Below are 24,695 nucleotides of genomic sequence, written 5' to 3' on the forward strand. Positions count from 1 at the left end.
GGAAAAGAGAGAATATGGGGCCTAACACAGCTAAGCTCCCAAGTCTGATTGTGAAGCTTGAGAGCTGTATGCTACATTATCAATGTGGTTAATAAAAGCAAAAAGGAGAGTGTTTAACCACCACTTGTCTAAATATCAGTATCACACTTAGTAATGTTTCTGCACCAGAGTTAATTAGTGACAGGGTCCAAACCCTCTCTCTACCTTGGAGAAGTCATAAAGATAACTTCCGTGTCCACCCTGTCTGGTGAAGGGGCTGCCACATTTCGGCACTTGAAGTGCAGAGATGAGTCAGGCAGTCTGTGCCCTCAGGGTCTGTTGGGACAAGACAGCTGAAGGTGGAGAGAGCAAGGCAAGCCCAGGCCCCCAGGGGAGCCTGAGGAGGAGCACTTGCTGTGGAAGGAGGTGGGGTGAGGATCAGAAGGCCTTCCCAAAGGAGGAGGTGCCCGATTTGGGTTTCAGAGAACAAAGCAGAATTAGCAAGGGAGTTGGCAGTACATCCCAGGCAGTAGGAGAGGCGTGTGCAGAGGTGCTGAGGGGAAAACACGCTGATTTGACTGGAGCTTCCATTCAGGAGTGAGGGATGGTAAGAAAGTCCATTAGAGGCAGGTCAAGGAGGCCCAGATAAGCTATGCTGAGAACTCTGAACTGGTGCCAGGGAGGTCAGGGCCACAGGATGGACACTTACTTACCAGTGTATTCTGGAAAATAGCTAATTAGATGAGAGTACATGATTTTCTCTTCCAAAAGATCCTTCTTGTTTAAGAACAGAATCACTGATGAGTTCAGAAACCAGGGGTAGGTGATGATAGTTTTAAATAAGGCTTTACTCTCTTCCATGCGGTTCTAAATGAAAAACAAGAGATTTAGGATAAACTAGGAAGAAAAACAATAATTTGGGAACAGCATGCCGAATCACTGCTTCCATCCATCTGTCCTCTTACCCAGCTGTCCTCTCCAGGTCGCTGGCCTTGCTCAGGCTGGGGAGGGTGTGGCAGGTGGTCCCTGCTTCTATTTCCCTCATCCTCACCCTCCCATTAATCACCCTCTTCTGGAATTCCTCTCGTGCAAATTCTTCTCTGGCCCACAAACACATAAGGATATAAGAAAGGCTCTTATGTAACTTGGAAAAGGAAGGTTGCAACCCAGAGTTGACGCAAGTTTTCTGTGTATAACTACTGGGATTACCAAGTGGGGGGATCCTTCAGAACTACAGACCTGAGATGCCCTTTCACTGGGTGTTGGCTTCCAGACTGGGCATCAGGAGTCCAATGACAATGAGGAAGGAGGGCTCTTCTGGCAGAGCCACCGCCCTCAGGGACGCTGGTGGAGAGGAGAACTAACTGCTGAGCACCTGCCCTGCACATGTTTGACAGGTGGGTAACACAGCCAACACTCTGCAAGGGAACAGGTCCCCGTTTCATGGGGAGCATACTGTTCACAAGGATGTAAATGCTTTCCTAGGACTGTACAATAGCACAATCCAGTGGAAGCTATGTAGACAGACAGTAATAACTTCTGAACATTAGACACTGGCAAGAAAATATTAAATGAAAGTAGATAGGGCATGTATAAATCTTCTCTGGTGACAATAATCTAGCATTCTGCCCTCTCCCAAGTATTTCTAAGAAGAAAGAAACCCTTTCCTTCCTTCCTTCCTTTAGACTAAGAAACACAGCCCTCCTGCTACAGAGGGACACTCCCTAAATTTCTGTTCCTATGACTCCCAATGCCTAGGCGCATTCTCCCACTTAGTACATTTTTAGGGATCAGTTCTGGAATCTGTCACCAGGAAGGTAAGGTTTCACTGGTTTTTAAAGCTTCTTTAGCATTAATTATGATCTTATCAATAATGAGCTCCAAGGAACTACAACAATCCTATATACCATAGTGAGTGGATTCAAGACATATCTCCAGCCAGGACAGAAAAGTCTGGAGTGGCAACCACTTCATTTTCCCCCAGATACCTAGGATTTTTCAGAGAGGAGAAAGTAATTTCTACGCCCATCAGGCTAAGGTACTCATCCCTGGCTCACCTGACTAATCTTCCCTGAGAAACATTCTAAGTAATTCCTAAGACAAGTTTGGAGCTAATTTTTCATATTGATAACTCAATGCCTTTGCTTTAAAAAAAATAAATAAATAAAAACTCTCCACTGGGAGAGCTGGGTGGCAGCCAAGATTTCTATTCTTCTTTGCACAATGACACTAGTAAATGGGCTAATCCACACTAATTAGCTAATGTAACTGTGCTCCTCAGAGAAAAGTCTGCTTTCAAGAAATACAAGATAGAATTTGTTCATAATTATTGCCTAATCCTGGACAGAATTCTTTATTGATTTTCTTTCATTCCCTACAGGCAAGAGGTATTTCTAAAAGGTCAAGAGGTCTGGTGCAAAAGGTAGGGGAAAAGATGGTGATTATTACACAGAAAATAGCCCTAACCTCACAAAGAAGGGGCCAGGATGGTTCTCTTCACTTTCCTGGCAGATCCAGTTAATGGAATTTAACAAGCCAGTGCCATGGCAGCTCTGCAGAGGGCACCGGATGCCTGACTGGGGGGGTCAGTGGCGGCTGCCCTGAGCAAGTCCTGAGGAAGTGAAGGTCAGATGCTGCCCCCAGACAGCACCAAGCATCTGGTACCACTCCCCCAGCCAGCTTAGCTCAGGACCTAATTTGAGAGCACCATGGAGGCTGGGAAGCCTGTCCTCAGGTAAGTCTATTAGAAATAATGTTGTTCAACTTTGGCTGTATATGCGCATCCCTGGGGGGCTTAGTGAAGATGGCCCCCAACTCTAAACCAGGAAATAAGAATCTCAACAATAGGGTCCTAAAGATGTTTTTAAAGAAGAAAAAACCCTTCCACTATGCAGCCAAGGCCGAGACCCCTGTTTTTGAGTGGCTCCACCCTTCATGAAGACTAGATGGCCAAGGTCAGGCCACACATAGTTGTTGTTTAAGGTCCCCTGGGAATTTCAGTGTCCATCCAAGTGTGAGAGTCAGGATTCTAGGTCAGTGATTCTCAGATTACCAGGATCTTCTTGAGGATCCTGCTTTATCTGGCCTGGAGTGATTCGGAAGGTGTGTACTCCTAACACGCACCCAGGTGATGCTAGGACTGCCAGCCCACAGGCTACACTTAAGGAGTGAGGCGACTTAACCTAAGGGATAGGGCCTAATGCCAGAGTGGGCTGGCTTCTTGCAAACTGCAGAACTAGGTTTCCGTTTTCCACAGCTAACCAGACTCCCCACCCAGCATACCTCATTGTCACACTCAGCCAGCACCTGGTCATATTCACTCAGAGCAACCAAAAAAATAATGGAGGTGACACTCTCAAAGCAGTGAATCCATTTCCGTCTTTCCGATCGTTGGCCACCAACATCCACCATCCTGTTCAATAGAATAAACATAGGACTCTCTGGGGGGAAAACACATGGAAATCAACACTCTTTAGGGTCCTCAATAATCGTTAAGAATAAAAAGGGATCTTCAGATTAAAATGCTTGAGCACTGCTGCTTTAGGCAATGAGGAACCACTGGATGTTTCCTAGCAAAGGAGGCAACAGAATGTAAGTGAAGTTACTGAAGATGCACACAGAAGTCACTCAGATGGAGCCTGCTTGAGGATACTGGTTAGGGAGCTGCCGCAGTAGTCCAGGCAGAAGTTCAGGCATCACTTGGGTGGTGCCCAAACCATCCCAGAGTGCCAGGATACCAGGCAGAAAGGCAGGCAGGCTTTTGGACTACTCGCCACCTCTTGTTTCCTGGCCCCTCCAGTTAATCCAGAGATTCTTTGTGCATTAGCTGAGAAAGACCTGCAGGTGCCCTCTGTCTGATGTGGAGACCCAAAGCCTTAACCTGTGTCTTTGGGACAAGTTCAGGGTGTCATAGCCCAAGGATCAGTCACAAGCTCGAATGTTCCAGGGCTCGGGCAGTTTACAGAAGTGAGTCCGGAGACCTCTCTCAGGTAGCAAAGGATACACTTCAAGCGTGCTGTGCTGGGCCTTTCTAAAGGGAGGTTTTGGAAGGGTTAAGCAGAAATTGATTCTGAAAAGGTTTAGATAAAGTAATGGCCATGTGCTCACAGAGATGCCAAGTATCAGGGGGCTAGACCAGAGGGCTCCTCCAGCTTGACAGCACTCCAGCAGCACAAGATTCAGGGTGGACAGGGCAGGACTGTACTCGTGCTGTCTCCAGACAACCATGTGTAACAAGTGTTAGGAGGGACAAGGGAACAAACGGATATAAAAGTGCTTTGAAATTTGCAATGATAAATCTTGGAGCTGAGAATAGAAGGGAAGAGAAATATTCAACTTCACGGAAAAGACCCCAGTATTGCCAATCTGTGGGTTACAGAAATAAACATCTGTGTGTGTGTTACACACGAGAAGCATTCCAGACATCAGTAGGGAATCTCTTCTTCTCTAAAGGGAATAGAAAGGTGTGTTTGTATCCACTGTACAACTTGAGACCAACCACAATTCTTATACCCTGTGATGGCAAAGGCCATTGTTGCTCTAAGAGATATAAGCCCTTTAAGCAATAACACATTGAAGAATCCATTTGGGGACTTCCAAGCCTGGAGAGACAGATCCTTAATGGACCGTGTCAAGGAGACAGACTTACCGAAAGATGATGTTTTCCAGGTCAAATGGATACTCAATGATGCCAGTGGTGGGCACTCGGACACGAAGCACATCCTGCTGTGTTGGCACGAATGATGGCATGGCGATCCGGTCAATGTCCGTCAGGTAACTGAGGTTAGAGAGCAAAATGCTGACAAGGGGGAAATGCCCCACCCAGAAAGTCACCTCAACTGCCAGCCACCCCTACTCATTCATGGATTCATCAGTGACTTTCCTGAGAAGCAACCCTCCAGCCCTCCTAAAACTGTGTGAAGAGTTTGGGTCAGAGGCTTTGGTGAGCCTGCTGAGACTCAAGTTTGCAGCTCTGGTCTTTCCTGGTTCTCAGCTGCATCAATCTGCTGGGGAGGGAGCCAGCCAGGCCACAGGGGCAAGAGACGGCACCTGGCTCTCTGACATTTCATCTGTTCTCTCACAGGCCCTCCTCCAAGAACATTGTAGAAGGTAGATGTTGTGCTTGGACACTTTACTTTGCTCGATAAATCAGAGTTAAGGAAAATATAAAAGCATAAATCAGGCCAACGGGAAGTCCTCTCAAAAAGTTCCTTGTTACACTGGGAAACTGAACATCTCCTAAAATAACCCCAAACTTGTCTTAGATTATTTGGGGCCATATATTATAGCCCAGGCTTAAGACAAGTCTCTTTTTCTGTGGTAAAACAAGAAGACACTTCTTTTTTAATATTAAGGCCTTTGAAAAAGGCACTTTTGAGTAAATAACTGAGGCCCTGGCCAGTGGCAGTGCTGATGACTTGGAGCCCCCTGCACATGGAGGTGGCCCCACCTTTTCCCGCACCCACCACACAGGGAGCGCTCACCTAGGTGTGCCGGGGCTGGAACCACCAGGGCAGCCTTCTGTGACCACAGCCCCAGGGCTTATCGCCATGGACTTCTGGTGCTCTAATTTATGCCTGTCAGGCTTCCTTGGTGGCTCAGATGGTAAATAATCTGCCTGCAATGCGGGAGACCCAGGTTCAATCCCTGGGTCGGGAAGATCCCCTGGAGAAGGAAATGGCAACCTACTCCAGTATTCTTGCCTGGAAAATCCAGGACAGAGAAGCCTGCTGGGCCACAGTCTGTGAGGTCGCAAAGAGCTGGGCATGACTGAGCGAATCTCTGTGTCATCCCACCAGAGCCTGTGCTCCTTCAGGGCAGAAAGCACCAGTCGTACCTATAGCCCTTTCCTCCATGCCCGGCACAGAGCAGACACACATCAAATACCTCTCCAAAGAAGCAGACAGTGGCAGCAGAGCAGGCGATCACCACTGACCTGGACCACGGAAGCGTCTGGGGTCTCACCTGCGCCAGGTTTGAGAGCTCCCTTTTCTCTGTACAGCCCTGTCCACCACTCCAGTCACTCTCCACACTCTTCTCCATGCACTTGCCCCAGCTGTCAGGCCCGACTGAATTCTACAGCAGGCCTAGTGGGTCTTTCCCAAGCTGATCCATATCAAGAGCCCTAGCCATTCCCCAGGGCCTTCCCGGAAGCCAGTGACACAGGCTGGACCAGGGAGGACTCGGGTGCCCTGGCTCCCAGCTGTCAAAGGCTGGCTGCCCTCCTTTCTGCCCTGCTGTCTTATGTGCTGATCTAACGACTTACTGGGGTTCCTTTTAGTTCCTTTTCCTGCTTTGCTGCTGTGTTGTACTAACCTGGATTCAAGTCATTCAGCACTCAGCCTGGAACAAACACCAGAGGAAGGCCAGTGAAATTAAGGAGGTAAGATTCTGGTTTCCTTTCCTGCCCCCTGGCTTGTCAGGATGGGTGAATTACCCACACCACTTTGGAGGGTGATGGCAGCACATAAAGGGAAGGGGATGGGTCATGGGAAAGAATTCCAAGGCCCTCAGAGGGTGGAAGTGACCCAGAGCAAGAGGGAAGGAGCTGAGCTGTAGAAGCAGGAATCCTCACCCCTTCAAAGGACCATGATCCAACTATTTGCCCAGTGATCTGGGCAGAGGCACTGTCTTGGGGAATTCTTAAAATCCAATTCTGTGATCTCTGTGGGATCATCTGCATGCAGAACTATCTACTTCTTTTTACCCTAACAGATTACTGATTACTCGTTCACAAGGAGTTAATGAACAAAGAGCTCCCAAACTGAGCTGCCGTCCATGACTCATTTTGTCCACTTGAGGGCAGCACCAGGTCAGCCATGGATGGGTGTACTGCACTGCTGGGTCTAAACTCTTGATTTCAGGGCAATTGGACCTGCTGTTGCCAGGCAGGAAACCAGGAGGCAGAGGGATATGGAGAGGGGAAAGGAGAAACCAGAAGCAGTTGTAGTCCTGGTTTAAATCATATAACTTCAGCACCCCAAATGAGATCAGTCCCACCAAGGAAAGCCCACAATTGACTTAGCCTCTCAGTGAAAAGGACAGAGGCTTAAAACTAGATGAGGAAAGGTAGGTATGGGCAAGGAGGGCTATCTAGGGGGCTCCTTAGAGGGACTGAATTTAGGAGGTGGGAAGCAAGGCATCAAAATGCAGAGGAGCGGAGGGAGGCCGTGCTGCGGCTGAGTGCCTGCATTTTAGCAGGTAGCTCACTTCTCCCTGGTAAGAAGCTCCTGTGAAGTGTGGCCGCAGCCCGGGGCTCTGTACTCACTATTTGGCAGAGTCTGACAGTTGGTACTCCCGCCTGCGATCATAGCACTCCTGGATTCCAGGATCCTGCCACAGCTGCTTGATGGCCTCCACCTGGTCCCTGGAGAGCGTGGTCACCTTGTCTACTTCCACTTCTCTGATTAGCTGGGCATTTTCCTGCTCAGAGGGAAAAGAACCTTTCATTAGGCCAAGGAAAGGAAACCATCATGTTGGTGACGTAAGGTCAAGACTTGCACCTGTCTGTGTATCAGGGAAGATCTCCCCTAGGTGCCGGGGTGTGGTGGGTACCCTCCAGAAGAGCTCCTCACAGTAAAGTCACTCAGTTGCAGCCCCACTGGGTGGAGATGATGCGGCTGCTTAGCTCAGTGGAGAGAGCCACGAAGAGCCCCAGGCCTGTGGCCTTTGGTCCCAGCAGTACCTGGGGGTCAGTGTCACCAGCGTTTAACACCCAACTGTGCATGGAGAGACACTGGAATGATTGATTATCATTGTACCAACCAACATTACTTCCTTATTAGCATGCAACTTGTTTGAATATTTGCACAGCCCATAGAACAATTTAAAAAACAACAGTATTGTTAGTGGCATACCAAGGGTAGGGTAAGCGGGTCCACCCCAGTGCAGGAAAGAAGGGAGCGCATCGTCATCTTCAGAAAACTGAAAAATCACACCCCAGCCATTAATCATGAGTCTGCTTTCTCTTTTCTTTATTTTTTAAAGATGTTTTAATTGACCTTATTTTTTAGAGTAGTTTTAAGTTCACAGCAAAACTGAGGAAAGTACAGAGTTCTCATGCTTTTTATTATCTTGCATCACTAATAAAACTCTTTCCTACTGGGTGGACCACACCTACTATACCCCTGACCCCATGCCACTGACTGCTCTAATACTATTATTTTATTATTACAGTAAGTGTTAATATCATTATTGCTGTAATTACTACAGCAGTTATCACTTATTACAGTCACTGGGTACCCAGGGCTTTGCATGTATCATCTCATCTGATCAACAGAAGGCAAGCAAGAGGCCAGAAATTTTCCCAAACCTTAGCAAATTAAAGTAGTAAGATTGACCTGCATCCACAGCACATCCCTACTTTGGCCTGAGAGACTCAGCATCCCATCCTTGGCTGCAAGTTGCAGCAAACAAGAGTTCTGCTGTGGGAGACAGGAGCCTGCCCTCTTCACTGAATTTCAGGGCAATTCACTGGCAGCTGGGAGTCAGCAAAACATCCTTTGGCAGCTGTGGTCTCTTTGGTATATACTGCACCTCTTGAAAAGTCACTCTTCTCTTGCATTTTTTTATCAGGAAGCCCAACAGAAGGCTAGAGAAAACGAAGAACTTATAGATTCACTTGAGAACTTATAGATTCACTTGACTTGTAAAACCCAGAACCATGATTAAATCAACATGGCTTTGCCCTCTGTCCATCAAGAGTGAATATAATCTTCTCCCAGACTGTGGTATCCTCAGGCAGGTAGAGGATCCCCTTTGTAGAGTCTCAAACAAGGTCTATGCAGGATGGGTGAGCAGAAGGAACCTGGGCTGAAAAATCAAGACCCTGACCTCTAAGTAGTTCAGTGGGATTTAAGGAACCCAATAAGTTCCCTGCCTCAGCATCATCATTTGTAAGAGGAGCCAGTGATTTTCATGGGAACCTGATTTATAAAGTATCACCCAAATGTAAGCAGAACTAGCCTTATTATTGCAATGCATGCCTAATACATATTTCTTGTCTGCCCAAACAGAACTCAGTGACAGCGCCTAATCCAGGAGTTCTAGTTCTGCCTGCTGGCACATTTTGTGTCACATGCCCTATTCTCAACCAGAGAGAGCAATGAATGGGGACCATGGACCGTGCCTGCATGGAGCAGAAGGGCTTCGCCCACTGCTTCCCTCCACTTGCCACTCGCCCACCTCCCACACAGGAGCAGGTGGTCTCCACTGGAGAATGCGGATGGTGGAGCTTCCCAGGATACCCCATTTGCCCGCGCCCGTGTTTGGGTCTTCCAGTAGATAAAAAGTGGCTCCCAGTAAATTAGCACAGAGGAATGCAGCCTTCTACATAAGCTCTGGGGTGGGAGGAATTTAGGGAAAAGACATTGACCTGGGATTTCAGGTAACCAAGAGAATTCAGCCTGGTGAGAAAGGCATATTGTTTGTTCAGCCAAGGGATGAGATTTGGGGGACATCTTGCTTAAAAGAAGAGAATAGAGGCTCCATAGAAACCCAACAATTGGGACTTTAGAACTAACTAGACTTAGCCACCCAGGACTCCATGTTCAGAGGTTTTCCTGTCCATCTTTGTCTCCTCCTGGTTAGCTCTACCTGTCTGGATCATTTTTTTTTTAACTTCCTATTTAACACTTGGAAAAAGGTGGGAAACATGGTAGAACAAACTCTTCTCTGCCTTTCAAGATTGCCTAAACATCCATGCTCTCCTACTTAACCTTATCATCCATCCTCACTCCTTCCACATGTGTTCACACTTATACCCACACATGCACATGTAACTCACACATATGCTTTTTCCTGGAAATATCTGAAAGAAAACTGCAGCCTCAGTGCAGTTTCCTAAAACCAAACATACATAATCACATTGTATAATCATATATAATGATCAATAGCAGGAAATTAACAGTGATACAATATTGTAGTCTAATCCTCAGACCTTATCTAAAGTTTGGCAGTTGTCCCATAAATGCCCTTCATTGGCCTGATCTAGACTCATGTATTGCATTTAGTCAGCTGTCTCTTTAGTCTCCATTTACCTGGAAAGACTGTAGTCAAAGGAGCTGTTTGTGTCACTCTGATCAAGAATGACCTGACAAGGGGAGAGTTCCCTAGTGGTCTAGTGGTGAGGATTCTGCACTTCCACTGCCAGAGCCCAGGTTCAATCCCTGGTTGGGGGGCGGGGTAGGGGCACTAAGATCCTGCAAGCTGCATGGTGCAGCCAAGAAAGAATGCTCTGACAAGGGTGTGTTCCTTAGTCACAAGTCATCATGAAGATGGCTGGTGGAGTGGCACAGCTGAGCCCCAGAGAATGTTCCAGGGGCAAATATTATAAAGGGCAGAGAGGAATGAGAAAAAGGGTGCCCTGGTTTTTAAATATATTCTATTAAGATATCAGATGAATGACTTTTGCACATTAACAATGTGTGTTTTTTAAAAAGTGAAGTTCTGTTGCCACAAAGACAGAAACATAGATCAATGGAACAAAATAGAAAGCCCAGAGATAAATCCACATACCTGTGGACACCTTATCTTTGACAGAGGAGGCAAGAATATACAATGGAGAAAAGACAATCTCCTTAGCAAGTGGTGCTGGGAAAACTGGTCAACCACTTGTAAAAGAATGAAACTAGAACACTTTCTAATACCATACACAAAAATAAACTCAAAATGGATTAAAATTTAAATGTAAGACCAGCAACTATAAAACTAGAGGAAAACAGGCAAAACACTCTGACATAAATCATAGCAGGATTCTCTATGACCCACCTCCCAGAATACTGGAAATAAAAGAAAAACAAATCGGACCTAATTAAACTTAAAAGCTTTTGCACAATAAAGGAAACTATAAGCAAGGTGAAAAGACAGCCTTCAGAATGGGAGAAAATAATAGCAAATGAAGCAACTGACAAAGAAGCTCAAAAATATACAAGCAACTCCTGCAGCTCAATTCCAGAAAAATAAACAACCCAATAAAAAAATGGGCCACAGAACTAAACAGACATTTCTCCAAAGAAGACATACAGATGGCTAACAAACATGAAAAAATGCTCAACATCACTCATTATCAGAGAAATGCAAATCAAAACCACAATGAGGTACTGTCTCACATCAGTCAGAATGGCTGCTATCAAAAAATCTCCAAACAATAAATGCTGGAGAAGGTGCGGAGAAAAAGGAACCCTCTTACACTGTTGGTGGGAATGCAAACTAGTACAGCCACTATGGAGAACAGTGTGGAGATTGCTTAAAAAAACTGGAAATAGAACTGCCATACAACCCAGCAATCCCACTGCTGGGCATACACACCGAGGAAACCAGAATTGAAAGAGACGTGTACCCCAGTGTTCATCGCAGCACTGTTTACAATGCCAGGAAGCAACCTAGATGTCCATCCACAGACGAATGGATAAGAAAGCTGTGGCACATAAATACAATGGAGTATTACTCAGCCATTAAAAAGAATGCATTTGAATCATTTCTAACGAGGTGGATGAAACTGGAGCCTATTATACAGAGTGAAGTTAAGTCAGAAAGAAAAACACCAATACAGTATATTAATGCATATATATGGAATTTAGAAAGATGGTAACAATGACTATATGCAAGACAGCAAAAGAGACACAGATGTAAAGAAGAGACTTTTGGACTCTGGAAGAAGGTGAGGCTGGGATGATTTGAGAGAATAGCATTGAAACAAGTATAATATCATATGTGAAACAGATCGCCAGTCCAGGTTCAATACATGAGACAGGCGCTCAGAGCTGGTGCACTGGGATGACCCTGAGGGATGGGATGGGGAGGGAGGTGGGTTCAGGATGAGGGACACATGTACACCCATGGCTGACTCATGTCAATGTATGGCCAAAATCACTACAATATTGTAAAGTAATTTGCCTCCAATTAATTAATTTTAAAAAATTAAGTGAAGTTTTGGGCAGATTTCCCTCTGACCTGGCTAAATAGTGTTATACACAGAGTGTGAGCATTTTTACGTTCCTGTTCAAACCACCTCTGCAGTGCACACCATCTAGATCAGGGGGCCCTTATTTAATGGGGAAGGTTTTGTGTCGTGTAGTTGGACTTTCTGGAAAGAGGGAAGAAATGTTCTCAGAGGGTCAGATTTAGGGAAATGTTAGGATTTGGGTGGGAGACAGGCTGAGTCTGAGGTAGCTGGTATCTAAGTAAAGAAACTAGGAAGCAAATAAATAAAGTGGGTCTGTAGTTCATGCAAAAGCCCTAGGCTAGGGGAACACATTGATTTGAAATTGCCTAATTCATACATTTCTTTGAAAAGAAAAATCACAAAAGAGTAAATATTATTGGAGCAAATTCAGCAGATACAGAAACATGACCAGTTTCTCAAACACTGAGTTCATATCTGGCTTTTCCTCTTTTCCTTTCTCAAACAAAACCACCATTTTCACTGCTCTGAAGAAAGAAGAACACTGAAAACAGATGTCCTACATGTGCGTTTCACTCAGAAACTCCCAGGGTGACAGTGGAAGGAGCTGCTTATGAAGTGGTGCCTTGCTGACTTCACACGAGGATGGCTGGCTGCCCAGGTGACAGTCCCTGTCGAGCCCAGCAAGCCCCTCCGGCTGGAATCCAGGGCCCAGCGGGCAGCCCCATTCTTCCTAGGTCCTCGCAGGGGCAGCCCCTGCACCATTAATCACCCAGCACTGCAGGCCCCCAAGCCTGCTCACTCACTAGGGAAGATTGTCCCCTCCTTCGTCAGGACACCAGAGTTCCTGTTCTTTCATCAGATACTTAAGTGCTTTCACTGAAATCTGTATTCATTAACACAAGCCTAGATGAGAAAAGCCTAAGTGTATGGTATTTCAAGAGCCTACTGCCATTTGTAGTGCCTATGAACCTCAAAAGCTTTCTAAAAACAAATGAGATGACAATAAAGTGTACAATTAAAAATGAAAGTTCTCTGTAACATAGTATTTCTGACTGACAAAATCACCCCTCCTTGTTTTAACATCTTACATCAAGATCCAGAACTATACTACATGTTCTATTAAACAAAAATTATGAAATAAAAATTCCAGTGTTCCATAATGATCAGCTTTGAAAGCATTTCAAAAATTGCATACTAAAGAAAATGCTGGTGAATTATGCTAGAGAAAGGAATTTTTTTTTTCTATAAAAAAACAACTTCTGCTCTGATAAACGAAGACTGGGAAATATGGATCAACTCTTCCACTAAGGACAACTAGAAATGGTGGACAAAATATTTTCAAAAGTATGCTTGAAAATACCAGGGAACTAATGAATAAGTAACTGCTGGGCCAGAATGTAGGGAAGAATGGCATCCAAGGGGTTGAAACAGCATTTAGGAAACCTTCCTCCCTGAGGCTCAGCTTGCTCTTGAAGGAGCATTTGTGGGATTGAGCAGCTCCCTTTTCAACATCACAGGACTAGGGTGGCTGGGATCGAAGGGTTTAGCAAGAGCAAAAGGCCCTTAGAAGCCCTCTGGCTCTGGGTTGGGATCCAAGGGGTAGCTCTTAGGGAGTTTCAACTCAGCTTGGAATCATCATGATCTCAGAAACTTGAGCGTCTCCAGACACCTGACAGAAGAAAAGGAGATTTCTTTTTGAAGAGAACATCTTCCTCACCCTCAAATTATTTTTTCATGAGTGTCCAGCACACTCACAAAAAAAATCAAGCATAACAAGATAAGACAACTTGAAAAAGAGGCGACAAGAAAAAGATGCCAAGATACCTTCCTCCAACCCACAGGAAGGCAGAATCTATTGTCATAAAAATGGACTTTAAGGTCTACTTGTCAATTATACCTCAATAAAGCTGAGGGTGGGGGGGGAGACTTTTAAAGTATAACTGGAGATAGAGAGATTTCAAATGACGAAAAGATTCAGAAAGATATAACAGTACTAAAGTTCTATGCCACTAATGATATAGGCTTAAAATATACAGGAACAAAATCTCTTAGACCTAAATGGTGAAACAGACAAAGTTTCATCTTACAGGAAATTGAAACACACATCTCTCAGTAACTGATAGAATAAACAAAAATTCAGTAAAGATATATACAGTTCAAATGTCATGATCAGCAATTTGACTTTATGGACACATGTTGCTTAGTCACTAAGTTGCGTCCGACTCTCTGCGGCCCCATGGACCGTAGCCTGCCAGGCGGCTCTGTCCATGTAATTCTCCAGGCAAGAATACTGGAGTGATTTGCTATGCCCTCCTCCAGGGGATCTTCGCCACCCAGGGATCAAACCTGCATTTCCTGCATCTCCAGCATTGGCAGATGGGTTCTTTACCATTGAGCCACCTGGGAAGCTCCATGGACGTATGTAGAGCTCTATATTTAAAATAACTATAGAAGACAGACTTTTCACAAGCACACCTAGAATATTTACCAAAACGGCCATTTATTTGAGATTACACATTTAAAAAATTGGTTTTCTAAATTCTTTTGATCAATTCCAATTTCTTTAGCAACTCAGCTTCAGCAGGAATGCACTTCTGCATTAGCCATTGCTGTCCACCCCCACTCAAGGTGCAGGCATCTGAACAGGTAACCACGGGGCTAAAGCTGCCTAGATTCTCCCGTAGAAAGGCAGTCTTCCACCACACTCAGAATGGGAAGTTAAGTCTTTTTAACCCAATTCAAGATTAAAAGAAACCTTTATTTCTACTCCAACCTTTGCCCTCTTTCTCCTTATCTTCTCTCCAACAAAAATAAATAACAGAATTCACTAGCCACAAACTGTTGGCATGAAAGGCCAAGCAAGTTACTTTATCTCTTCGAGTCAGTCTAAACTTCAGTGGGTTTAACTTAAAAGATTTCTTTTCAAAGAGTCCTGCCATAAATTACTCTGGCACAAACATCCAAAGCTACAATGAGTGCTAAATAACGCAGCTAAGACATCGAAGCTCTGGCTCTATACCCTGTCGACCTGGAGAAGCTGTCATGACACTTCCCAGCAGTCCTTCCCTGTATGATTCTGGGTTTGGATGGGCTGTAAGAGAAATTAGAAGGGGAGGCGGGAGAAGCCGGTGCTCATGTTCTGAAAGTCAGAGCTCCACTTTAAGGGGCACACACCCCCTACCCACACGCGCACACACACACGTACACACATTGTGACTAGTCTTCTGGTCAACTTCACTTTTGGAGAAAGGCAGCAGCTGGGCCCTCAGCACCCTACTTGGACCTTTTCCTTCAGCTTGTCCACATCGTGGGGCAGACGGACATGCAGGTTCACGGCAAAGGATGCCAGTTTCTGCTGCAAATCCCCTGCACCGTCAACACAGATGTGAGAGATAGGTGCAGGTTCCAGTTTATCCCCCCATGGAGATAAACTGACCTTGTTGGTTCCCGTTCATCTTTGCTCTGCCTCTTCCACATCCAGTTTTTCTCCCTGATGACCAGCCCTGCTGACCAGACACCAGCTACGCAGAGGCAACACCGTCACACCTTCAGACACCGTCACAGCTCTAACAGCCACATACAGTGCAATCCCTACAATGAATCCATTATTCCTCATTGCCCTCTGACTTCCTGACCAGGCCAGGAATCCTCTATTCTGGCCTATTCAATTCTATTTAGGGGCAAAAATTCCCTATAGTCTTAGGTCTGGGTGATGGTAACAACTCAGGCCTCAGCTGCAATGACCTAAACGTCTCAAACTCAGTAAGAGGCTGGCAGCCAGACTACCATCATTCAGTGCACAGCAGCACACGCCTGCTCCACGCTAGACCCAGGCTGGTTTCTGGGAACGTGAAGACCGTGGCCCTGCCCTCAAGGATCCCAGAATTACACCAATGCCTTCTGGAATAACTATTAATTCATCAGATCCACACACACATGCTAAGAGATCAAAGAAGACATTTCAACTGGGGATGAGTGAGAGGATGGGCTAAGATTTCCCACCAGAAGTGGCCAGATGCTTATTAAGGAGAAGGGCTGTGTCTGCCCTTCCCATATTCATGAATGTGGATTCCTGACTGCTGGTTAGAGGCGGCACTGTGAATGTGCCGGAAGCAGACCAGTTCTTTATCACCTTTCCCATAACAGTCCTTCCCCTGAGATGCTCTGGAAAGTACCCAAACTCCCTCAGGTCCCAGGGTAGCTGAATATATTCAAGGTGTTAATTTACCAACAGCATCCGGTAACCCCTCCAAAGTATATATATTGGACCAATGGAAACTGCCTCTCAGAAAATCATTTGTTTCAGGCCAGTTTAACTGCACGTGCCCAGTGATCACATAATATGGTTATGTTACGTAGCAAGATAGGATGTTCTATCCTTATCATCATCTTCCTCTCTCTCCCTCCTGTAGTTGAGAGTTTTTAGTTTTTTAAGCTTGCCAAAATTGGGTTATGAGAAACAGGTCAAATAAGCAAGAGGAACATGTGTCTTTTGTGTTTCTGCCTCTGCAGAATCTGCTGGGCGGACTGGAGCTTCTATGCAGGACACACCCAGGTCCTCCCCACATAAAACCGAATGACTGCAGCCAGGGCCCCGATGGTGGGAAGACCAGGACTTACAGAGAAAGACAGAGGAGCAGAAAAAGAAGAGAGGCCATTGAAGCAGTGCTGTGGGGTGGGTTGGGGGCTCCTACAACAAAAGACAGCTCCCAACCCTCCACCACCCACCGCGAAGAGAAAACAACAAATGCCTTGCTCACCTTGCTGGTTTCCTATAGCATCACAATCAGCAGTAAGAAATCTTAAGTCTCTCTTTGATACTGGATTATATTTGTGGTCCTTCCAGAAAATAAGGCATAATAAAGGCTTACAGACACAAAAAGCACTGGCAAGTTCTCAATTTCAGAATATGCTGGATCCAAATATTGTAGTTGGTTATTTGGAGTTCAAAGTGTTTTCCCACTAGCAGACTGCTATGGGTCCACCAATCCAGTTTTATTTTTCTACTGAACACATAGGTCGGGCTCTATTTCTTGATCTCCCTTGTAGTCACATAACTTGTGTTCTGAGTGATGGGATTTGGGTTGGCGTGATGCGCACCCTCAACAGGGCTGACTTTCCAAGCCTCCCACGCAATCCTTCACTCTATCTTCTCGCATTTCTTAGCTGAAAGGACAGAACGATGTGGGCAGGGAGGAAGGAAGCCTCCGGGCTCAAGGGACCTGGATCCCTCACAGGCTGTGCACAGCACAGCCCATTTCCCAGCAGCTCCCATGGAATTGAGATGGATGTGGCCTAGAAATAAACACTGATTTTGCTAGGCCACTAAAGATTTGATGTTGATCTACTCTAGAGGCTATCAAAGTTTATGCATCCATAGAGAGAGAGGAGTAATGTGAGAATGGAGAAGTCCAGAGCTAGCTCCAAGAAACCCATGTGAACCAGCACAGAGACAAACCAATGAGCTGAAGGCATGGACCACAGCCGGGATACAAGGGTTAGTGTGGATCATGCACGATTTTTAAAAAATCACTCACCTCTGACTTCATTTCTGCCATCCTCCCAGCCTACCTCCCAGTGGATCTCTCTTCAAGGCCCCAGATTCTCAGAACCAAACAGCATGACTACTTTCTATACACACACTTTCCAAAACCTCACCCCACTTCTCTCCCATCAAACACTGCAGGTTCCCTAGGCAGGAGGTTGTCAAGCCTGCAGAGAATGGTTCTGAGCAGTTATTTTTCAGTGTCTTTCCTTTATCTGAGCCCAAATATTGTAATATCAGAGAGAGCAAGCTGATGGTCTCAGTTTCAGTATGTGGATTGACAGCACACACAGGTTTATTTTACACTCCTTCCCAGTCCAGTATACAGCAAGGGTGGTAGTGGGGAGGACTGTTTCATGCAGTTATCCAGGGACCCAGGCTTCCTCCATCAAGTGGCTTCAACTCCCAGGCCCACACTAGATCCTCTGCACCCAGCAGGCGGGTGGAGGAAGAGAACTTGGAGCAGTAGGCAAGACGTTTTATGGGGCAGGTCTGAACACGGCAGACATACAGTTCATGGGCTAGAACTCGTCACACGACACCATCTAACTGCAAAGGAGCCTAGGGGATGTGGTCCTCCTGTGCTCAGGTGGAAGGTGACATGAGATTTGGTCAACACATCGCATTGTCTCTGCCACTCACAGGCTCCCTCTTTGTCACAGAGATCGTTAAGGTCTGCAAGGTGCCCGTGTGTGCTTTTGTATGAACCAAGGTCAACACCATATGGGCCGGGCCCAGCTCTCTGCCTCTTCTTGTAAATGAAGTTCTATTAGGACATAGCCACACCCTGTCACACTGTTGGGCTGATGGCACAGCTACAAAGGCAGTGTCACGTTGTTGCAACAGAGTCTTTATGGTCCACAAAACCAAATGCTCGCTGACCCATTACAGACAATGTTTGCCGGTCCTGGTAGAGATGGATAATTCCTAAGTGCATCTAAGGAGGACTCTGCTTCAGCTTCCACTCCCTCCTTCATTCAATCAGTGGCCACATCACTATGAATCACCCACTCTTTGCCAGACCCAATGCTTGGGATGAATCTATAACTATGAAAAAAAATTGTCTTTTTCCTAGAGTTTCTCGTCTTTATGGGAATGCTGGTAATAGGCAAATTGGACATAGAAGGATCCTCTAAAAAAATTATATATATATATATATATATATATATATATTTAAATTAGTGTAAAAAGCAAGATAATTCCACCTAAGTAAATTTCCCCAAGACTTCAAAATTTTCCAAGGGCAACGCCCAGAACTAATTTGGATTGTGAACCTTCCTGCCCTGAGACTGAAAGCATACAATAAAATTAAACAAAAACACCACCCAGTGGAAAAAGCTGGAGTTGTTTCTGATACAGACTCCTTTTCACAACATTTAGAGAATGTTCCTCCTTCTTTACTTCCTTAAGCAGACAATAAAATAGATTTTATTCTGCCCCTGTTTCCCAAGGTGCCATATTACATTCTTTATTGTTTTTTTTAAGTCTATGTTGTGTCCCAGACCAGACGTTTCCAGAGACCCTGAAATCCAAGACAAGTAGGCTGGCCCTGGAGTAGGTACAAGTCCCCATTTTCTTCCTGGGGCACTGCTGACATTCAAGAGATGCCATCGGAGGAGGGGGAGATCTCTTTAAGGCAGCTCCAAAAAAGATTCTCTCTCCTACTCATGCAAAACAGGTTTTCTATTCAAAGGCAAAGGGAAGGAAATGCTAGATTCAACAGTTAGTCCAGTAACACCAGCCAGGCAGGTACGTCCAAGACTGGGCTGAAGAACAAACATTCAGGAATGAAATTCTCCCCCTGACATGGAGCCAAAGCTGCATCCGGGCGTCACTCTTTCCAAGCCATCTTAGGCCCAGGCATAATTCTAGAAATCCCTTCTGTGTCCCTCAGAGTGATTCAGACCCCTAACCCCAAACACAAGATCACAAGCAGGCACCTTCAAAAGATGGTATCAACCCAGACTATTTTCCCTCCCTGATGACACATTCATCAGTAATCCTGGGAGCTCCAGACCTCAGGTTATTCCATCTCAGGTTAATTGTGCCAACATTGTCCAAAGCCACTCAGCTACCCTTCCAAGCAATGACATGAGATTCTTTGCATTAACTGGGGAAACTGTTGGGGTCAGTGCAAAGTACCTTATCCTCAAGCATCACACAGTAATACAGACGCTTAACCAAGTTCCATATTTCTTGCCCAAAACTACCAACTGAGAAATCAGCTGAGCACATCGAGGTGGTAGATATTTGTGTAAAGGACTGGATGTGGTCCCTTAAGGTCAACTGAGTGGATTGTGTGCTTATTACATGCTAGATGTCACGCTGGGTCCCTCAGAAGGTGGATATAAATCTACAGACCCTGACCTGAGTCACAGTCCAGGAAGAGACGAAAACCAGCACATCTGACCACAACCCTATTTGATCCAGAATTCCTTGAAAATATCCCTGTCCTGCCAGTGGGTGAGGGACTGACATCTAGTCAAGCAGCAGTCTCAGATAGGACCTCATCACCTAGTCGCTCAGTGTGTCTGACTCTTTGTGACCCCATATGGACTGTAACCCACTGGGCTCCTCTGTGCCTGGGATTCTCCAAGCAAGATTACTGGAGTGGGTTGTCAATTCCTTCTCCAGGGGATCTTCCTGACCCAGGGATCAAATCTGGGTCTCCCACACTACAGGCAAATTCTTTACCATCTGAGCCACCAGGGAAGCTTCCAAATGGGGCCTCAGTATTGGCTAAAGTCACCTACTCACTGGACATGGAAGCATAAAGATGTGACTTTAAGCAGCAGCAAAGAAGATCTGCACTCCAGAACCTGGTGGAGCATTTATCAGTAATCTCCCTGCTGTCTCTTATTAAATGTTGAAACAAATGATATTTATGGATATTTTTTTCTGAAGTACACACCGTCTAGCTATACCTTTGTAAAGGATTTCTCAGAGGGCTATATTATACAGACCATGACTCTACAAAATGTTATGAGTACACACAAAAAAGTTTGTCCAATTAAGTTTAGGACAAGGTCTGAAACAGTCACCCACTTTTTTTTTAAACTGCAGGACTTCTGAGAAGTTAGAGTGTGTGTGTGTGTGTGTGTGTGTGTGTGTGTGTGTGCGTGCGCGCGCGCACACGTGTGGGTATCACATGAATCCCAAGGGGGCAGGGATCTTGGTCTCTTTTTCTCATCGATGTACTGCAAGTGCTCAAAGCAGTGGCTGGCACACCTATATTGCTGGAATGAATAAATGAATGTGTGAAAATCATTACCTTTAGTCAATACTGACAGAATATATTAAATCAAGGGACAATGTGTGTTAATAGGATACAACAGTGCCTGAAATTATATAACTGTGCACTCAATTCATTTGATCACTGGAATGTTTCACAAGAACATTTGACATGAGAATGGATATATGCATGCTATGGGAAAAATCCCTGAAACCACAGCATGACTCCCGTTCACAAATGCAGCATTTAGTGACAATTTACTGAAGGTCAGCAGTGAAAAGCCTGCAGCAACAAACAGAACCACAACAAACTGAATAACATTAAGTAAAGATGCCTAAACAAAGCACAGACTCTTCAATGGGCCTGCCTATTGCGAATTTCCAGAGAGATTTAAGATATACAACATGCCAAACTAACATAGCTAAAGCAGCAGTTATTTTCTCATAGGGTCTTACTGGCTCAGACCCCGGCAGATTCCATTGCCTGTGAAAGTCAGAAGCTCTTCCACAATTTCTACTAATCTCCAAGGGTTATGTCCTCATGGTTCAACATCTATACTCAATTGCTCAGGCACAAAGCTCAGCTTCTCCATCCCTCACCCAGAGCATCCAACGGTTCACCACCTTGGTTTGCACAAGACAGGGTTGCCCCGTGCAGCTCCCTACCACCTCAGAGGCTCCACCCCTCAATTCCTTCTCCACCTACTCAGCCCACTCTTCTGCAGCTCTGCAGTTTAGAGGCTCCGAATTCCTTACCGTTTCTTATAAGAGTGACTTCCCCTTTCCTCTAATATTCAGCTGAAAGGGAGAAGAGCTCAGATTCTACCCCACATCTACAAGTTCAAGCCTACTTTGTGGATCCCCTTCGCTTTCGGATGGCCTACCGTCCAGTCTCCCTCTGGCAACAGTGGTCCTGGGTCGGGGAGAGCTATCCTGTGGGTCCCGGCAGGTCTGACTCAGGGGTCCTGCTCTCTGGTGGCTCAGGCCATTCCCACTTGGCACAGACCGTCACCTGGAGCAGAAGTTATATGATAGCAGCAGACACAGAGGAAAGGAACAGATTACATTCTTCATTCGGGGAGCAAGAGCCTCATCAAGGATTTTCTTGTTAGTGAGAGCCCAGGAGTTCTGGGTTTCTGCCCATTCTGTGACTGTTTTTTCAGCCTTCTCCTTGATTCCATGACCTCCACTATAGCTTTCCATAACTCTCTTAGGCACACATAGGCCAGCTCGGTCCTGTTGCTCACAACCTAAGAACCTGACCCTGTCCCACCAGAAGAACAAAGGCCTTCTCTCTGATGTGAACAGCTACAGTCTTCAGAAGAAGACTTTTTTTCATGGCACATCTTGTAACATCTCCCTCTATTAATATTATATTAAATTTAGCTTGGAAATAACCCTAGATGTTCTAGGCTTTATTTCTGAATCTATCCAAAGGCTATGTAGACTTCAGCCATATTATCTGAATTAGTTTCCCACTGCTGCGTGAAAAACTGCCACACACTTAGCAGCTAAAAACAATCTCTTACTCCATTGCACTCCAGAGAGAAGAAATCCAGCTCCACCCACCAGAACTCCAACACAAGCCTCCCTAACCAAGAAACCTTGACAAGCCACTGATACAACCCCACCCACAGTGAGGAAGCTCCATAATAAAGAGAAGTTCACAAATTCCCAGAATATAGAAAGGCCACCCCAAACGCAGCAATATAACCAAGATGAAGAGACAGAGGAATACCCAGCAGGTAAAGGAACAGGAGAAATGCCCACCAAACCAAACAAAAGAGGAAGAGATAGGGAATCTACCTGAGAAAGAATTCCGAATATTGATAGTGAAAATGATCCAAAATCTTGAAATAAAAATGGAGTCACAGATAAATAGCCTGGAGACAAGGATTGAGAAGATGCAAGAAAGGTTTAACAAGGACCTAGAAGAAATAAAAAAGAGTCAATATATAATGAATAATACAATAAATGAGATCAGAAACACTCTGGAGGCAACAAATAGTAGAATAACGAAGGCAGAAGATAGGATTAGTGAAATAGAAGATAGAATGGTAGAAATAAATGAATCAGAGAGGAAACAAGAAAAATGAATTAAAAGAAATGAGGACAATCTCAGAGACCTCCAGGACAATATGAAATGCTCCAACATTTGAATTATAGGAGTCCCAGAAGAAGAAGACAAAAAGAAAGACCATGAGAAAATCCTTGAGGAGATAATAGTTGAAAACTTCCCTAAAATGGGGAAGGAAATAATCACCCAAGTCCAAGAAACCCAGAGAGTTCCAAAAAGGATAAACCCAAGGCAAAACACTGCAAGACACATATTAATCAAATTAACAAAGATCAAACACAAAGAACAAATATTAAAAGCAGCAAGGGAAAAACAACAAATAACACACAAGGGGATTCCCATAAGGATAACAGCTGATCTTTCAATAGAAACTCTTCAGGCCAGGAGGGAATGGAAAGACATACTAAAAGTGATGAAAGAAAATAACCTACAGCCCAGATTACTGTACCCAGCAAGGATCTCATTCAAATATGAAGGAGAAATCAAAAGTTTTACAGACAAGCAAAAGCAGAGAGAATTCAGCACCACCAAACCAGCTCTCCAACAAATTCTAAAGGATATTCTCTAGACAGGAAATACAAAAAGGGTGTATAAACCCGAACCCAAAACAATAAAGTAAATGGCAACGGGATCATACTTATCAATAATTACCTTAAATGTAAATGGGTTGAATGCCCCAACCAAAAGACAAAGACTGGCTGAATGGATACAAAAACAAGACCCCTATATATGTTGCCTACAAGAGACCCACCTCAAAACAAGGGACACATACAGACTGAAAGTGAAGGCCTGGAAAAAGATATATCATGCAAATAGAGACCAAAAGAAAGCAGGAGTGGCAATACTCATATCTGATAAAATAGACTTTAAAACAAAGTCTGTGAAAAGAGACAAAGAAGGCCACTACATAATGATTAAAGGATTAATCCAAGAAGAAGATATAACAATTATAAATATATATGCACCCAACATAGGAGCACCGCAATGTGTAAGACAAATACTAACAAGTATGAAAGGGGAAATTAACAATAACACAAAAATAGTGGGAGACTTTAATACCCCACTCACACCTATGGACAGATCAACTAAACAGAAAATTAACAAAGAAATGCAAACTTTAAATGATACAATAGACCAGTTAGACCTAATTGATATCTATAGGACATTTCACCCCAAAACAATGAATTTCACCTTTTTCTCAAGTGCTCACAGAACCTTCTCCAGGATAAATCACATCCTGGGCCATAAATCTAACCTTGATAAATTTAAAAAAATACAAATTGTTCCAAGCATCTTTTCTGACCATAATGTATTAAGATTAGATCTCAATTACAGGAGAAAAACTATTAAAAATTCCAACATATGGAGGCTGAACAACACACTCCTGAATAACCAACATATCACAGAAGAAATCAAAAAAGAAATCAAAATATGCATAGAAGCAAATGAAAACACTACAACCCAAAACCTGTGGGACACTATAAAAGCAGTGCTAAGAGGAAAGTTCATAGCACTACAGGCATACCTCAAGAAACAGGAAAAGAGTCAAATAAATAACCTAACTCTACACCTAAAGCAACTAGAAAAGGAAGAAATGGAGAACCCCAGAGCTAGTAGAAGGAAAGAAATCTTAAAAATTAGGGTAGAATAAATGCAAAAGAAACCAAAGAGACCATAGCAAAAATCAACAGAGCCAAAAGCCGGTTCTTTGAAAGGATAAATAAAATTGACAAACCATTAGCCAGACTCATCAAGAAACAAAGGGAGAAAAATCAAATCAATAAAATTAGAAATGAAAATGGAGAGATCACAACAGACAACACAGAAATACAAAGGATCATAAGAGACTACTATCAGCAACTATATGCCAATAAAATGGACAACTTGGAAGAAATGGACAAATTCTTAGAAAAGTACAACTTTCCAAAACTGAACCAGGAAGAAATAGAAAATCTTAA

The 24,695-nt window shown here is 44.5% G+C and overlaps 1 protein-coding gene across 2 annotated transcripts in view; it reads right to left on the reverse strand.

The window, feature by feature from the left end:
* GNA14 (G protein subunit alpha 14) overlaps positions 1 to 24,695 on the reverse strand; it is a 197,815-nt gene that overhangs the window by 1,433 nt on the left and 171,687 nt on the right. For both annotated transcript variants that reach the window (XM_005683799.3, XM_018052092.1), the window contains exons 3-6: positions 7,247 to 7,401; positions 4,628 to 4,756; positions 3,262 to 3,391; positions 693 to 846 (exon numbers count right to left, since the gene is read on the reverse strand). In XM_005683799.3, the coding sequence (XP_005683856.1) occupies positions 693 to 846; positions 3,262 to 3,391; positions 4,628 to 4,756; positions 7,247 to 7,401 (568 nt within the window). The remainder of the gene's footprint in view (positions 1 to 692; positions 847 to 3,261; positions 3,392 to 4,627; positions 4,757 to 7,246; positions 7,402 to 24,695) is intronic.

The sequence above is a fragment of the Capra hircus genome, chromosome 8 (genome assembly GCF_001704415.2).
Source record: "Capra hircus breed San Clemente chromosome 8, ASM170441v1, whole genome shotgun sequence".
Taxonomy (NCBI): Eukaryota; Metazoa; Chordata; class Mammalia; order Artiodactyla; family Bovidae; genus Capra; species Capra hircus.